Raw genomic sequence first — 16,600 nt, forward strand, 5'->3', positions numbered from 1 at the left:
AAGGAAGGAAAGAGAGAAGGTAGAATAAATGGAAATGAGAAGAGAAAGAGCGAGTATTAAGGCTGGCTCAACCAGAAAGATGGAATAGGTGATGATTAAAATTAATGTGAAATTAATAGTAATATTAAGATTTATATGAATGGTAACACCGTGTGTCTTACGGGGTAAATGTAATTAGATTAGTAGGAAACGTTGCTAGCTACCTGTATTTCAACTAATTTTCAAACACACTAACAGATTATACTGTCCTAAGATAGAATTAATATACACTTTAATAAAAATATATATTATATTTTTATCTAGACCAAATCAGCCTCTAACCCGGGATGGTAAATTGGAAACCTTACAATGATGCGCACGGTAAATAGAGGCAGTAATTCAGTTCATAAATTTGTTTTTTCATGAGTAAAAAGAGAATTCTCCCGTAAAGATAAAATCGGAGGTGACTTATATCCTTGTAATTGAAGATGAAGATATAATCACTATATATTTTTTTCTGATCATTTGTTTGATAATTTACTTTCTCCTTACATATTTCATCTCTAGCATATTAAATTCTTTTTAAAAGTTTTAAATTATTATAAATATATCCAGACACTTAATGTAAAATAATTTTTTTTTATAAACAAGTGATAAGAATCTCTTGTCATCCCTAATTCAAAGATAGGACAAAAACAGAAAAGAATTTTTCTAGTGTGAATAGAGAGAAAGATCGAACTATACATCATCTTATTAAGATCCAATCAATTTTATTGATTGTATTTAGTAAAGACAAATTCTATTCAAAATTATTTTATTACAGTTAAATCAATCACATTAAATAAAACAAACCGGGTTTACTAACTCAAGCTATCCCTTCGGGCACTGATTAGATTGATCACAATTGCAGTTTAAATTTTAATATTTTATCTGTTAAATTTATAAATCTCTTGTAACGTAAATCTCTCTCAAACCGTGCTCACCATACGCCCAATAACTCTTGGATACACTGAAAAGTACCCACGTTTCCATCCTCAACTAATCGGCCCACAATCCGCCACGTCGTCATCCTGACGAAGAACTATGCCGCCACCTACTGACCTACTACACCCGATGACCCATAAATATTACCCATTTTCGTCATTTTACTTACTCGTCCAAATTCCAATAAACGCACTGTCGAAGTATTGGAGTTGCTGCCAAGAACTATGGCGTCTGGTCTGATTCGGAGGGCGGTATCGGCTTCCAGAGTGGCACCGTCTGCTCGCTACGTGGTCGCGCGGCTTCACGCGTCCGAAGTGGAGGCGCAGAAGGTTGAGCCAAAGGCCAGTGGCGGAACGAAACTGAAGAAGTTTCAAATCTATCGTTGGAACCCCGACCGACCTTCGAAACCACAACTTCAGGAGTACGAGATCAATCTCAAGGATTGTGGCCCCATGGTTCTGGATGCGCTCATCAAAATCAAGAACGAGATCGATCCTTCCATCACTTTCCGCCGCTCTTGCCGCGAAGGTATCTGCGGCTCCTGCGCGATGAACATCGACGGCTGTAATGGTCTCGCGTGCTTGACGAAGATCTCGTCGGGAGGCGAGTCGACCATCACGCCGTTACCGCACATGTATGTGATTAAAGATTTGGTGGTGGATATGACCAACTTTTATAACCAGTATAAGAGTATCGAGCCTTGGCTGAAGAGGAAGAATCCACCGGAGGTTCCAGGGAAAGAGGTTTTACAGAGTAAGAAGGATAGGGCAAAGTTGGACGGGATGTACGAGTGTATACTTTGCGCTTGCTGTAGCACGTCGTGTCCCAGTTACTGGTGGAACCCTGAGGCTTATCTCGGCCCGGCTGCTTTGCTTCACGCTAATAGGTATCTTTTATTCAATCAAAGAAGCTGTTTATGAATTTCTTTTGAGTGAAAAAACAGGGAAATTTTCAGGCTTGAAGCACATTTTTTAAATATAATTTTATTGTTTGGATGCGCTGCTAGAAAGCTAAAGTTTCTTTATTTCATGAAACCTATAAGTCCTCTAGCCAAATTACTATGATTGACTGGACTTATTGTGAAAGACCTCATTTTAATTTTATGTTTTACATTGTGAATAAAGCCTTAATTATACTATGGGACTATGCTATGGTTGTTCTGTTTTTGCCTTTCAGAGTTTGTTAAGCCGTCGACAATTTAATATGACCCTTCGAAAGTTGAGCTTGACCATTTTGATTGGCATTGTAAGTAGCCCATTTAGTAAAATTTAGGGATTGTTCATCTCAAATTTTAATGCACCACTTCTATTGATCCGTAATTGACGATTAAGTGACCTAGAACCTGCAAACTTTGATTTGTTCTGTGTATTAATTTATTCTATTTTTTCAAATTCTTTTTAAGAAAATTATATTTAGCATAAGAAGATATCACCTGTGTAAAAGTTTTATACAAGTATGATGGCCTTTAAAATTTTCCTTTTTACAGTGTACAGGCATGGGACTATGATGTCTGCAAATGGCCTATGGTTTCTTTTTTCATTAGATTTGTACATTACCTTCTGCATATAGGAGGATATATATATATATAATTTGTGGCCATGTGTTGCTGCTTGTAACATGCAGGTGGATAAGTGATAGTCGCGATGAATACAGCAAGGAACGATTGGAAGCAATAAATGATGAGTTTAAGCTGTACCGCTGCCACACCATTTTGAATTGTGCCCGTGCATGCCCCAAAGGTTTGAATCCTGGGAAGCAGATTATGAATATCAAGCGGCTTCAGGTATAGGTTGGCGTTTCTGCTAAAGTGTCAGTTAAGAATTTGCAGATTGATGTATCATCTATCCCATTTTTACTTTGGTGGGGATTAAATTTGAAGGCTGTTGTTCTTTCCAAATAAATGTTTATAGAACTTTTGAGGGCATGTTATCTTGGAATGTGGGTACCTTATGTGTTAGCTTTCAGTTGCATTTCACAGCTTAAGTTGTTGATTCAACTATTTTAGCCAACTAACTAGAAGGTATTGCTAGATAGGTTGGTCGCATTTTGCAGATTGTTTTCATGCTTGGATGACCCAATTGCCTTGCACCTTGTAATTCACAATTACCATGTTTTAATTTCTTCAGTTTGAAATGAAACAGGAACCAAGATGCCGTTTGAATGTTGAGGCTAGTAATTTGTTTAATAATGCAAAGGTTAGGTCGAATGATTGGGATGATTGATGCTGTAAGGAGACAACTAACACCCAGCAGAAATAAAATCCACGCAGTTGGAATGAACCTTAATTATGTTGATGACCATTTATAATATGGATATAGACTCATTTCATATTAGGTTAGGTCTTTCATATCCTTCACTTGAGCAGGGAGGGATCAGTTACTATACGAGCCTATATAAGTAGTTTCTAAATACCAAGGAAACCTCACCTTCACCCAGCAGGCGATTGTCTGTTTAACGAAATCCATGGCATTAGCTTGGTTTTTTGTCTTCTTGCTTTCTACAGCCAATTTTGTCGAAGCTAGCAGTCGTCTTTCTTTTCTAAGTAACATTCAAGACCCTGAGCAGTCTCAATACGTTACTGTAATAGGTGATGCAACTAAAACCCTCACAAGAAAGACACAAATGTAATTTAGCTAACCATGATATGCAAGAAATACTGATAATGAACAACGAACAATTTTCTTTTGTAGGATGCAACAATGACTGCGATACTGCTTGTTGCTCATGTAACATTGAAAAACAGCCCCCTCTATGCGAGCTTTGCTGCCAGGAGTAGCCCTGACTTGAGTTGCTGCCATGCGTGATTTCGCAAGTGAATAGCATCACTAACTTCGGAATATCAATGTCTCCTCCATTAAGAAAATGGCATCTCTGATCGTCAGGAGATGTTTCACTTCCATTAGTGCTTTTTCATGGCAACTACTCGATTTGGTTTACACTATGTTTCTTCAAAATTTAACCCAGTTGTTTTTATAAGTTTCTTCAATAATTCATTTATTCATCTTCTGCTTGTGCCATTCAACCAGCGGGCACCTTACACTTCCTCGATCTGTAAATATGTAATTTTTTTCTTGTTTGAAGCAAACTTAAATGTCCCTTTTACGATCAACTTTTAATATTAAAGAATTGCCAGAAATGCTTTTGTTAATGATTATCTTCACTGATGCCCAATAATTTTATGTGTTAATAAAGTCCAAAAGGGCAAGGTGAAATCTGCAAGGAAGAAACCTATGATATTGTTGAGGATTATCACTTGTTTAATAAAACATTCAAGCTCATTCGCACATGAACACGCACACACACACATATGCACAAGGAGTGGACAGCTCCTCAATGCTTTACAGAAACCCATTATCCTATTACAACACAGAAGAGATAAAAATGAAGCACAGCATTTTTCAAATTGTACATCAAACATAATCATCAGTATTCGAAGGCCAAAAGAATACAACTTTGAAACTTCATTAATTTTTCAATCATGCACTGGTCTCATTAGGCTTTCAAATAGCCATTACTCCTAGCATTAACCATTGGCATTCTGAAGAATGCCTACACTGAATTTAGAATCCAAGGCAACACCAATTGCATTCATGGTGTTAACGCACATCACTTGTGCTTGACCTGGTGCAGGTGCACCCATGAACTGAACAAAAAGATTAGAGTTTATTTTCCTATGGCCTTGAGGAAAAGCACAACCTTATAGCATGAATTATCTGTTTTTTGGCACAAGGCATCTCTCTCTGTGCCTACCTCCAGAGTCAATTATTCCATCAGCCACACAGCAAACTCTCACAAAATTCAAAGCAATATATGCCAAGTTCTAGATGTCCAACGGAGTAATAGTGGCCAAACACTAGCTCTAAGGATAATAATTCAACAGTGTAATGGACGTATAGAAATTAAATCCTCCTAGAAAGACCAAGGAATACAGCAGCTGATGAGATTTGCACCCTGAGATCAGCAATATCAACATCATGCCCACCCTCAACCAGACCCCATCTATCAACCTACAAAGAAAAAGGAGAAGGCTTCATAAGAAGTTGCAGTTAGAGTTGCTGAAACAAGGATCAAAATGTTTATGTCTCCATGTGAGTGTCTGTGTAAGAGAGAGAGAGAGAAGAAAAGGAGGAAATTAAGCCAGTTGACAAGAACCTGTAAATCTTCTTCAAGTCTGATCAACTCAATTGCTTCCTCAATCTGCAATTTTCCACAAAAAATCCCAATAGCAATTGTTAAAGAATGTGCTGCTGCCGCAATTGCATCAATTGCTGCCAATTCACAGTCATCTGTTTTCTTCAAAAGGTTCTCTACAGCCTTTATGAGACCATCCTCTTGCTTTCCACCAAAAAAGCTTGAGAACACAACAGGCTTAAAGCCAAATTCTGATTCTAGCCAATTAAGTAAAGGATCAATTTTCTCCACCTGACGTTCTGCAAATATTTGAAGGAGCTGTTAAGATAACTATCCACTCTAACATAATCTACACAAATACAAATTTCTAAAACCCTGCTCATCTTATATCAATATTATTCAAGAAACTAAATTATGCTTTTAATCTTACAAAAACAGGAAAATGCTGAAGCTACTCCCTCAATTAAAAGGGATATTTGACCTTAACTAATAGTTCAGAGACCAAACCACAAATGGAAAACTAATAAGAACTCCTAATTAACTGCTTTCCATATATATAAGTAAAGGCAGAGTCATTGCAAACCAAAAGTGATTTTGCTGGTAGATCTCAAATTCTTAGCATGGCATATCAATGGAAATAAAGCAAACTATAAGTTGAGAATGAATTTCAGATTTAAAAAAAATAAAATAAACACCTTCTACAACAGGATACTGCAGAAATATATGATACTAGTTCCGTGATCTTAACAAAATAAAACATGCAAAAGAGGGATCTATATTAAATAAATCAGTAGAACTAAATCGACGTACCGTGAACAGGACTAGTGAGATCATTATCATCAGGAGCGCGGCAAAAGACTAAATCTTGATCAAATTTCTTCATCAAATGATCAATAATTTTTGGGCGAGTTAGAGGAACTCTCTCCAGTGCAGTACATGCAAGTTTCATGAGTGGCATGGTGAAGGGTCTAATCCCATCCAGTTGCTACAGTAATTAACAATTGATTACACAGCGGCCAAAAATTTAGCGCATAAAAAAAAAACTTCAAAAACAAATCCGCTTCAAAATGACATACAGACAAGAAATGAACACAGAAACACACACCTGATATTCCCACTCAGCACCGACGGCCTTGGCTAATGCCAAAGTTGGCAGCTTAAGAGGCCTCTTTGATGGAGTCTTCAGAGTCCGATAATCAAGCATCACTGTCCATCCATTCCCATCATCAGCCTCTCTCGTACTCACTTTCTTATAAAACCTCTTTCCCACAATCGACCCCGTCATGAACGTCATGGGCATCGTCACAGAAGACGCCGACGCCTCTTGTTTAGGCCCCTTGATGTAGATTTTATCGTTATTTACATCGGATGAGGTGGAGAAGGTAAAGGAGGAAGACGAATCATCGGATTGCTCAGCAGTGGCGGTGGAGCTGAGCTGGCGAGTAGAAGAACAAGTCAGAGGTATAGTGAGATTAGGGTTCTTTATTGATCTTAGGGTTTTAATTAATAGTGAAGCCGCCATTTTTGGATTTCTAGGGTTTATGGTGAATAAGTTTTGTTAGGGTTCTTAAATTTGATTTCAGATTCTCGTCCTATCAAACGTCAGGCAAACAATATCAGAAAATATAAAATTCCAAGTTTGCCCATAGCTGCAATTTGTTAACAGGACAAATGTCTATCTCAGATTCTCAGTTAACGGTCCATGAATTGAACATGTAATTAGATAGCAGGAGAATTCAGACAATTTTACAATTATTTGGTCATATGACTATGTCGAGGGTTAGATTCGAATCGAGCTTATTCGAGTTTGAATTTTAGTTTTATTCAAATAAGTTTGAATTGAAATGAGTTTAAGCTCGAATTCGAGTCTGTAACTTTGAGCTTGAACTCGAGTTGCTTGTTAAGTTCATAAATTAAAATTTTTGATACAAAATTATATTATTTTAACCAATATATATTAAAATGATGTCGTTTTAATAACAAATTAATTAAAGTTCGAGCTCAAATAAAATTCTAACTGAAATCGGGCTCAAAATGAGTCAAGTTCGAGCTTATTTACAACGAGCTTGAGCTCAATTATTATAAATTGAACTGAGCTTGAATTCAATTTTGCTCAAATCCAACCGTAACTATATCCCAAGCAAGGCTTGGTGAAACTATTTTTTGCCCATTTCAGTTTAAAAAATCTAATTTTTCACCCTTCATTCATTTATATTAATAAATTTTATTTAGTTAATATAAATTTATTATTATTATTATTTATAAATTATAACATTTCATTAATTTTAGTATAAATTATTGTTTTACCTTTTGTTAAATAACGATAAAAATGCCCTCATCGTTTAATTATAAATATGTTTTTAATTTTATCAAATTTATAAAAAAAACTGTGTTAAAAATAAATTTTTTCTTTTATATAATTGGAGATTCTGCTCGTATTTGTTAGATGGATTAACTCAAAACAAAATAACTATACCCACAATTACTGTATCAGATAAGATAAAATTTTGCAAGCGTGATAGAGATTCAAACATAAGTCTTCATCTTAAAAATTTTAATACTTCTTCAGTTTTGTTAACTTTTAAGATCAAAATATAAACTACTTTATATTTTCTTTTTCTTTTTCTTCATTTTTTCTCTATTCTCATTTCTAGGCATTGTGTATATGTTCTGGAGATAAGGAGACAAGTTGTGAACTTGGGCACAATGAAGTTCTGAGAGGATAGGAAGATACTGGCAATGATTCGGGCGAAATGTTGAATGGGAAGGAGAAGAGAAAGGAGAGGCAAGAGATGATAAGCTGGAGAGTTGAGGTAATATTGCTAGGGGCGATTAAGACAGGCAAGATGTTGACTGAGAAGAAGGAAGGAAGAGGCAAGGATGATGAGTGGGAGAGTCAAGGAAATTGAGGAAAACAAAGAGGAGAAAAAGAGGGAGGGGGGAGTACAAGAAAAGACTTACCCTACTGGGTAAAAGAGATATGATCAGATTAAAAGGAAAAGAAAAAATAAGTGAACGAAAAATTAAAAAAAAAAGAAGAGCGACAAATATGGATAATAAATATATATAAGTGAGATCTTATACATCTATGTTAAGAATAGCAATTACGTAAAAATGACAACTTATTTTTTATACTTTTAGAGTGAATAAAAATTTTATAAAATTGCAAAAAATAAATTATTATTTAACTTTTTGAAAGATGATGACTTTTTTTTTTTTTACAAATTTTAAAATTTTAACAAACGATGAAAAATATATTTTTAAAATTCAAATGGCAAAAAATTGTTTCATGGGAAATAGTAATTTGAGCTTTTTTTTTTTTACATCAATAAAATTATATATACATAATTTTTAATAAACAAATGATATAATATTATATGATTGAATAATTTTAAATTGAGAATTAGTTAATAACTAATTATATGGTGATTCATCATTTATATATCTAAAAAGCCATTTACTTTGTTAAAATAAAAGATTACTTTGATAATTTATCTTTTATTATTAACATTATTTTATTTAATTTGTTAATAATAAAAAAATTTCAATAAAACAAGTAATATAAAAGGTAACGATTAGCGCTGGATTCGAGATGAGTTTTTTGGAGCTCGAAACGAGTCTGTTATAAGCGAACACGAGCCGAAGCAAAAATCAAGAAACAAACGTGAGCCCGAACCTGAACAGAGGAATGCTCTGCTCGGCGAGCTGAGTTGAGCTCGTTATTAATATGCTGGCTGGCGGTATTATATGGCCTTCTGCCTTGATTTTGTATTGTGCCGCTACATAAAAAAGCTTGCTTTGTTGGCTTCTCTTAAAAGCAAAAATGATGTCGTTTGGAAGCAATTAAAGTAAAGCAAACCTAATCAGTTTCCTTTTATTTTTTTTTTTGCTGTTCTTCTCTACTGAAAATAAACTAAAACTAAACTACGCTGTTGCCACCCCTCTATTCGCTCACACACAGTTGAATTGAAACACCAATCAGCCACCACGATTGCAACGCCGTTCAGCCACCGACAAGGTTTTCCGCCTTTCTTTACTGAGTTGTTTATTTTATTTTACATTACAAAAATATCTGCATTCCACCATTCAGAATTTTTTATTTCGCAGAGCAAAGGATTACCAGAATTCACAACCTTCAAGTAATGTTACTGGAACTTGGTAATGCAAAACTCAAGTAATGTTACTGGAAAGTGATGTGTTCTGGTAGTATTTCCCGTATTCAAACCCTGGTGATATTTCTTGAAATGTTTATGTAGAACCCAACAGCATATTCGGATTGCATACCTGGATTGCATGCGGAAACCCAGTTGCATAACTGGAACAAAAACTAAATTTAAACTTAGGAAGTCTTTATGAACATAATAAAAAGAACATATTCCTTCTGGCTACTTCATGCCAATTATAACTAGTACTCTCAGTTTTCCACTGCAGCTTTAGCCATAACTTCAACTCTATTTACTGTTTTGAATAAGACAGGACTTTATTGAAATCCCTTATTTCTGGAGTATGGGGCTTTTTTAAGAGATCACTTATTAATTGAATTTAAACTTATAGTTGCATTAGTGTGTTTATTATTAGAGAAGATAATAGAGTGGTAAAATAGGTTGTAAACTGTAGTGTCTATGTGAGTATATGGAAGTGAAGATAAGAAAAGGGTGATGGAGAAAATAGTTTGTCTGCTGTTTTGTTGATAACTCAATGCATTTGAGAATATTATAGGAATTTCTTTTCGAACATTAGGTTAGGTACATTTGCACTAAGTTGTTTGCTTTTGGTAATTTTTGTTTTATTTAGTATACCAAATATGTAAAACAATTATAAAATGGCCCTTAGGAACAGCAAATTGTTTATTTCAGTTACAATAAAATTATGTGTACCCATTTTTGGTACATAATTTGTGTACACAGATGAGGTGTTATCATCTGATTGGATATTTCTTTATCATATGGTGACACATATTTTAAAATCATCTAATTGTATGATGACACATCACTGTGTACCAAAATTGGGTACACGTAGTGTTGTTCATTTGGTTTTCAACATTTTGTTCTCGAGAAGAACATGCTAGAGGTTGATTGCCCATGTGTGACTCCTGAGGTTGTCTTGAAAGCATCTGGTCATGTTGATAAATTCACAGACCTCATGGTTAAGGATGAGAAAACAGGAACTTGTTATCGTTCTGACCACTTGCTTAAGGATTTTTGCAATGAGAAGCTTCAGAAAGACCTTAGCATATTTGCAGAGAAGGCTGCTGAACTTAGACATGTGCTTGCAGTTTTGGATGATCCCTCAACTGAAGAGCTGGGTGCAAAGATCAAGGAGTATGGTATCACAGCTCCAGACACAAAGAATCCACTTTCTGGTCCATATCCATTCAACTTAATGTTTCAAACATCAATTGGCCCATCTGGTTTGCTCCCTGGGTGAGTGTTTTTTCAGCTATATAGTTTAAACTAACTCATCTTCAATGGAAATACCTCCTCGTAAAAATATCTGCATATCTTTATGTATGTAAAATTACTAAAAATATCTGCATATTTTTATGTATGTGAAATTACAAAACGTATTTATTATGAAATTGCTTCTATGACTGTCTAATCCTTTTTATTTTTCTGTTTCACTGAAAATATTTGCTCATATGAGAAATTTATATGTATTTTAACTGCTGACGAGCCTAGAATACGAGCCCAAACCCGAGCCGAGTGAACCCGAGCTATTAGATACGAGCCCGAGTTAGGTGCGAGCCGAGCACGAACACTTAAATTATAAAACGAGCCGAACACGAACATATGTTTTGACTAGCTCGGTGAGCCCGAAACGAGCTGACTAAAAACGAGCAGAAAATGAGCTGAATAGTGTTCGGGCTCGGCTCGGCTCGTATCCACCCCTAGGAATGACTGAATTTTTGTTTTGAATCTAAATCTTCCAGGAGAACTGAAGATGATACTGTCACTGGTAACATGCTTGGAACCAAGAGAGCAAATGGCATCTCTGATCGTCAGGAGATGTTTCACTTCCATTAGTGCTTTTTCATGGCAACTACTCAATTTGGTTTACACTATGTTTCTTCAAAATTTAAGCCAGTTGTTTTTATAAGTTTCTTCAATAATTCATTTATTCATCTTCTGCATGTGCTATACAGCCAGTGGGACCTTCCACTTCCTCGATCTGTAAATATGTAATTTTTTTCTTGTTTGAAGCAAACTTAAATGTCCCTTTTACGATCATCAACTTTTAATATTAAAGAATTGCCAGAAATGCTTTTGTTAATGATTATCCTCACTGATGCCCAATAATTTTATGTGTTAATAAAGTCCAAAAGGGCAAGGTGAAATCTGCAAGGAAGAAACCTATGATATTGTTGAGGATTATCACTTGTTTAATAAAACATTCAAGCTCATTCGCACATGAACACGCACACACACACATATTCACAAGGAGTGGACAGCTCCTCAATGCTTTACAGAAACCCATTATCCTATTACAACACAGAAGAGATAAAAATGAAGCACTGCATTTTTCAAATTGTACATCAAACATAATCATCAGTATTCGAAGGCCAAAAGAATATAATTTTTAAACTTGATTCAATTTTTCAATCATGCACTGGTCTCATTAGGCTTTTAAATAGCCATTACTCCTAGCATTAACCATTGGCATTCTGAAGAATGCCTACACTGAATTTAGAATCCAAGGCAACACCAATTGCATTCATGGTGTTAACGCACATCACTTGTGCTTGACCTGGTGCAGGTGCACCCATGAACCGAACAAAAAGATTAGAGTTTATTTTCCTATGGCCTTGAGGAAAAGCACAACCTTATAGCATGAATTATCTGTTTTTTGGCACAAGGCATCTCTCTCTGTGCCTACCTCCAGAGTCAATTATTCCATCAGCCACACAGCAAACTCTCACAAAATTCAAAGCAATATATGCCAAGTTCTAGATGTCCAACGGAGTAATAGTGGCCAAACACTAGCTCTAAGGATAATAATTCAACAGAGTAATGGACGTATAGAAATTAAATCCTCCTAGAAAGACCAAGGAATACAGCAGCTGATGAGATTTGCACCCTGAGATCAGCAATATCAACATCACGCCGAGCCACAGCCAGACCCCATCTATCAACCTACAAAGAAAAAGGAGAAGGCTTCATAAGAAGTTGCAGATAGAGTTGCTGAAACAAGGATCCAAATGTTTATGTCTCCATGTGAGTGTCTGTGTAAGAGAGAGAGAAAGAGAGAGAGAGAGAGAGAGAAGACAAGGAGGAAATTAAGCCAGTTGACAAGAACCTGTAAATCTTCTTCAAGTCTGAGCAACTCAATTGCTTCCTCAAGCTGCAATTTTCCACAAAAAATCCCAATAGCAATTGTTAAAGAATGTGCTGCTGCAGCAATTGCATCAATTGCTGCCAATTCACAGTCATCTGTTTTCTTCAAAAGGTTCTCTACAACCTTTATGAGACCATCCTCTTGCTTTCCACCAAAAATGCCTGAGAACACAACAGGCTTAAAGCCAAATTCTGATTCTAGCCAATTAAGTAAAGGATCAATTTTCTCCACCCGACGTTCTGCAAATATTTGAAGGAGCTGTTAAGATAACTATCCACTCTAACATAATCTACACAAATACAAATTTCTAAAACCCTGCTCATCTTATATCAATATTATTCAAGAAACTAAATTATGCTTTTAATCTTACAAAAACAGGAAAATGCTGAAGCTACTCCCTCAATTAAAAGGGATATTTGACCTTAACTAATAGTTCAGAGACCAAACCACATATAGAAAACTAATAACAACTCTTAATTAAATGCTTTCCATATATATAAGTAAAGGCAGAGTCATTGCAAACCAAAAGTGATTTTGCTGGTAGATCTCAAATTCTTAGCATGGCATATCAATGGAAATAAAGCAAACTATAAGTTGAGAATGAATTTCAGATTAAAAAAAACACTTTCTACAACAGGATACTGCCGAAATATATGATACTAGTTCCGTGATCTTAACAAAATAAAACATGCAAAAGAGTGATTTATATTAAATAAATCAGTAAAACTAAATCGACGTACCGTCAACAGGACTAGTGCGATCATTATCATGAGGAGCGCGCCAAAAGACAAAATCTCGATCAAATTTCTTCATCAAATGATCAATAATTTTTGGGCGAGTAAGAGAAACTCTCTCCAGTGCGGTACAAGCAAGTTTCATGAGTGGCATGGTGAAGGGTCTAATCCCATCCAGTTGCTACAGTAATTAACAATTGATTACACAGCGGCCAAAAATTTAGCGCATAAAAAAACAAAACTTCAAACCCAAATCCGCTTCAAACTGACATACAGACAAGAAATGAACACAGAAACACACACCTGATATTCCCACTCAGCACCGACGGCCTTGGCTAATGCCAAAGTTGGCAGCTTAAGAGGCCTCTTTGATGGAGTCTTCAGAGTCCGATAATCAAGCATCACTGTCCATCCATTCCCATCATCAGCCTCTCTCGTACTCACTTTCTTATAAAACCTCTTTCCCACAATCGACCCCGTCATGAACGTAATGGGCATCGTCACAGAAGACGCCGACGCCTCTTGTTTAGGCCCCTTGATGTAGATTTTATCGTTATTTACATCGGATGAGGTGGAGAAGGTAAAGGAGGAAGACGAATCATCGGATTGCTCAGCAGTGGCGGTGGAGCTGAGCTGGCGAGTAGAAGAACAAATCAGAGGTATAGTGAGATTAGGGTTCTTTATTGATCTTAGGGTTTTAATTAATAGTGAAGCCGCCATTTTTGGATTTCTAGGGTTTATGGTGAATAAGTTTTGTTAGGGTTCTTAAATTTGATTTCAGATTCTCGTCCTATCAAACGTCAGGCAAACAATATCAGAAAATATAAAATTCCAAGTTTGCCCATAGCTGCAATTTCTTAACAACACAAATGTCTATCTCAGATTCTCAGTTAACGGTCCATGAATTGAACATGTAATTAGATAGCAGCAGAATTCAGACAATTTTACAATTATTTGGCCATATTCAAATATGTTTGAATTGAAATGAGTTTAAATTCGAATTCAAGCCTTTAACTTTAAACTCAAACTCGAGTTATCAGTCAAACTCATAAATTAAAAATTTTGATATAAAATTATGTTGTTTTGATCAATATGTATTAAAATGATATCGTTTTAATAATAAATTAGTTAAAATTCAAACTCAAATTGAGTTTTAATTGAATTTGAGCTCGAAACGAGCCGAGTTTGAGCTTATTTACAACGAGCTTGAGCTCAATTACTGTAAATCAAATTAAGCTCGAGTTTGACTCTGTTTAAATCCAATTGTGACAATGTCCCAAGCAAGGTTTGGTGAAACTATATTTTGCCCATTTCAGTTTAAAAAATCTAATTGTTCACCCTTCATTCATTTATATTAATAAATTTTATTTAGTTTTATTATAAATTTATTATTATTATTTTTTATAAGTTATAACATTTCATTAATTTTAGTATAAATTATTGGCCAAACGACTATTTCCCACCCAAGGTTTGATGTTTTCTCAAAAGTCTCTCTTTTAACTATGAAAACACCAAACACCCACCCATGACCGGTTAGATTTAACCAAACCCTAATGGTGGTAGGGGTAAAATCGTCATTTTTATTATAATATTAAAATAAACTAAAATAGAATCTAATTTTGCCCCCCTAAACTTTAAAAACTAAAATTTTCCCCCAGCCTAAGTTTTAAAAAATGACAGTTTCACCCTAGGGTTTGGTTTTGAAATCTCCGACGACCGTTCCGGCTCCATTGCCGACGGCCTCTCCCTCCCGAAGCAGTCTCTCCTTTCGGCGAACGCTTTCCTCTCATTTGGAGGCTCGATCGGCGTCGAAAACGTCTTGGGAGACGAAGAACTTCATCGGGGAAGACAAAGTTCTTCGTCTCCCCAGACGAAGACGAAGCTGTCGTCTTTGTCTTCGTCTGGGGAGACGAAGAACTTCGTCTTCCCCGATGAAATTCTTCGTCTCCCAAGGCGTTTCTGACGCCGATCAAGCCTCCAAATGAGAGGAAAGCATTCGCCGGAAGGAGAGACTGCTTCGGGAGGGAGAGACCGTCGGCAATGGAGCTGGAACGGTCGTCGGAGATTTCAAAACCAAACCCTAGGGTGAAACTGCCATTTTTTAAAACTTAGGTTGAGGGAAAATTTTTAGTTTTTAAAGTTTAGGGGGCCAAAAACAAATAAAATTTTCAGACGTTAGGGTTTGGTTAAATCTAACCGATCATGGGTGGGTATTTGGTGTTTCCATAGTTAAAGAGGGGACTTTTGAGAAAACATCAAACCATGGGTGGGAAATAGTCGTTTGGCCTAAATTATTGTTTTACCTTTTGTTAATATAACGATAAAAATGCCCTCATCATTTAATTATAAATATATTTTTAATTTTATCAAATTTATAAAAATAACCATGTTAAAAATATAAATTTTTTTTATAACTAGAAATTCTATTCGTATTTATTATGTGGATAAACTTAAGACATAGTACCTATACCCATAATTACTGCATCAGATAAGTCAAAATTTCACAAACGTGATAGAGATTTGAACCTAAATCTTCATCTTAAAAATTCTAATACTTTATCAGTTTTGTTAACTTTTAAGGTCTAAATATAAACTGCTTTATGTTTTTTTTTTGTTTCTTTTTCTTCATTTTTTCTCTATTCTCATTTCTTGGCATTGTGTATATGTTCTGGAGATAAGGAGACAAGTTGTGAATTTGGGCACGATGAAGTTCAGAGAGGGTAGGATGATACTGGCAATGATTCGGGCGAAGTGTTGAATGAGAAGGAGAAGAGAAGGAGAGGCAAGAGATGTTAAGCTGGAGAGTTGAGGAATACTGCTAGGGGGCGATTGAGACAGGCAAGATGTTGACTGGGAAAAAGGAAGGAAGAGGCAAGGATGATGAGTGGGAGAGTTAAGGAAATAGAGGAAGTGGGGAAGTAGAAGAAAGAGGAGAGTACAAGAAAAGACTTACCCTATTGGCTAAAAGAAGATATGATCAGATCAGAAGTGAAAAGAAAAAAAAGAGAAAAAAGAGTGGACGAAAAATAAAGAAAAGAAAGAAGAGTAACAAATATGGATAATAAATATATATAAGTGAAATCTTATACATCTCTGTTAAGAGTAGTAAATAGCAATTACGTAAAAATGACAACTTATTTTTTATACTTTTAGGTGAATAAAAATTTTATAAAATTTCGAAAGTAAATTATTATTTAACTTTTTGAAAGATGGTGACATTTTTTTTTTTTTACAAATTTTAAAATTTAACAAACGAAGAAAAATATATTTTTAAAATTCAAACAGCAAAAAATTGTTTCATGGGAAATAGTAATTTGAGTTTTTTTTATACCAATAAAATTATATATACATATTTTTTAATATATAAATTATGTGATATTATATGATTAAATAATTTTAAATTAAAATTAAATTAACAACTAATTATATAGTGATTCATC

General features: G+C 35.2%; 3 protein-coding genes across 3 annotated transcripts; 1 reads left to right on the forward strand and 2 right to left on the reverse strand.

Annotated features, from left to right (window-relative positions):
- The first annotated feature begins 1,124 nt into the window (after positions 1 to 1,124).
- On the forward strand, positions 1,125 to 3,124 carry LOC123195861 (succinate dehydrogenase [ubiquinone] iron-sulfur subunit 2, mitochondrial-like). The gene is made up of 2 exons (XM_044609723.1): positions 1,125 to 1,849; positions 2,587 to 3,124. The coding sequence occupies exons 1-2, from the start codon at positions 1,188 to 1,190 to the stop codon at positions 2,750 to 2,752; spliced, it is 828 nt and encodes a 275-aa protein (XP_044465658.1). The 5' UTR covers positions 1,125 to 1,187; the 3' UTR covers positions 2,753 to 3,124.
- Positions 3,125 to 4,406: 1,282 nt separating this feature from the next.
- LOC123195862 (ATP synthase mitochondrial F1 complex assembly factor 2-like) lies at positions 4,407 to 6,695 on the reverse strand. Its single transcript, XM_044609724.1, has 4 exons — positions 6,200 to 6,695; positions 5,905 to 6,079; positions 5,116 to 5,393; positions 4,407 to 4,970 (listed from the first exon to the last, which is right to left on the reverse strand). Exons 1-4 carry the CDS (start codon positions 6,614 to 6,616, stop codon positions 4,863 to 4,865), a joined length of 978 nt encoding a protein of 325 aa, XP_044465659.1. The 5' UTR covers positions 6,617 to 6,695; the 3' UTR covers positions 4,407 to 4,862.
- Positions 6,696 to 11,590: 4,895 nt separating this feature from the next.
- On the reverse strand, positions 11,591 to 13,983 carry LOC123195601 (ATP synthase mitochondrial F1 complex assembly factor 2-like). Its single transcript, XM_044609406.1, has 4 exons — positions 13,464 to 13,983; positions 13,167 to 13,341; positions 12,388 to 12,665; positions 11,591 to 12,224 (listed from the first exon to the last, which is right to left on the reverse strand). Exons 1-4 carry the CDS (start codon positions 13,878 to 13,880, stop codon positions 12,117 to 12,119), a joined length of 978 nt encoding a protein of 325 aa, XP_044465341.1. The 5' UTR covers positions 13,881 to 13,983; the 3' UTR covers positions 11,591 to 12,116.
- Positions 13,984 to 16,600: the final 2,617 nt, after the last annotated feature.

This window comes from Mangifera indica, chromosome 14 (genome assembly GCF_011075055.1).
Source record: "Mangifera indica cultivar Alphonso chromosome 14, CATAS_Mindica_2.1, whole genome shotgun sequence".
Lineage (NCBI taxonomy): Eukaryota > Viridiplantae > Streptophyta > Magnoliopsida > Sapindales > Anacardiaceae > Mangifera > Mangifera indica.

Coding starts and splice junctions, on each gene's coding strand:
- LOC123195862 (XM_044609724.1), bottom strand. CDS start 6,616: ATGGCGGCTTCACTATTAATTAAAACCCTAAGATCAATAAAGAACCCT. Junction 6,080..6,199: donor GTGCTGAGTGGGAATATCAG/GTGTGTGTTTCT, acceptor TAATTACTGTAG/CAACTGGATGGGATTAGACC. Junction 4,971..5,115: donor GACTTGAAGAAGATTTACAG/GTTCTTGTCAAC, acceptor TTTTCTTTGTAG/GTTGATAGATGGGGTCTGGT.
- LOC123195601 (XM_044609406.1), bottom strand. CDS start 13,880: ATGGCGGCTTCACTATTAATTAAAACCCTAAGATCAATAAAGAACCCT. Junction 13,342..13,463: donor GTGCTGAGTGGGAATATCAG/GTGTGTGTTTCT, acceptor TAATTACTGTAG/CAACTGGATGGGATTAGACC. Junction 12,666..13,166: donor TCGCACTAGTCCTGTTGACG/GTACGTCGATTT, acceptor AAATATTTGCAG/AACGTCGGGTGGAGAAAATT.
- LOC123195861 (XM_044609723.1), top strand. CDS start 1,188: ATGGCGTCTGGTCTGATTCGGAGGGCGGTATCGGCTTCCAGAGTGGCA. Junction 1,850..2,586: donor GCTTTGCTTCACGCTAATAG/GTATCTTTTATT, acceptor TGTAACATGCAG/GTGGATAAGTGATAGTCGCG.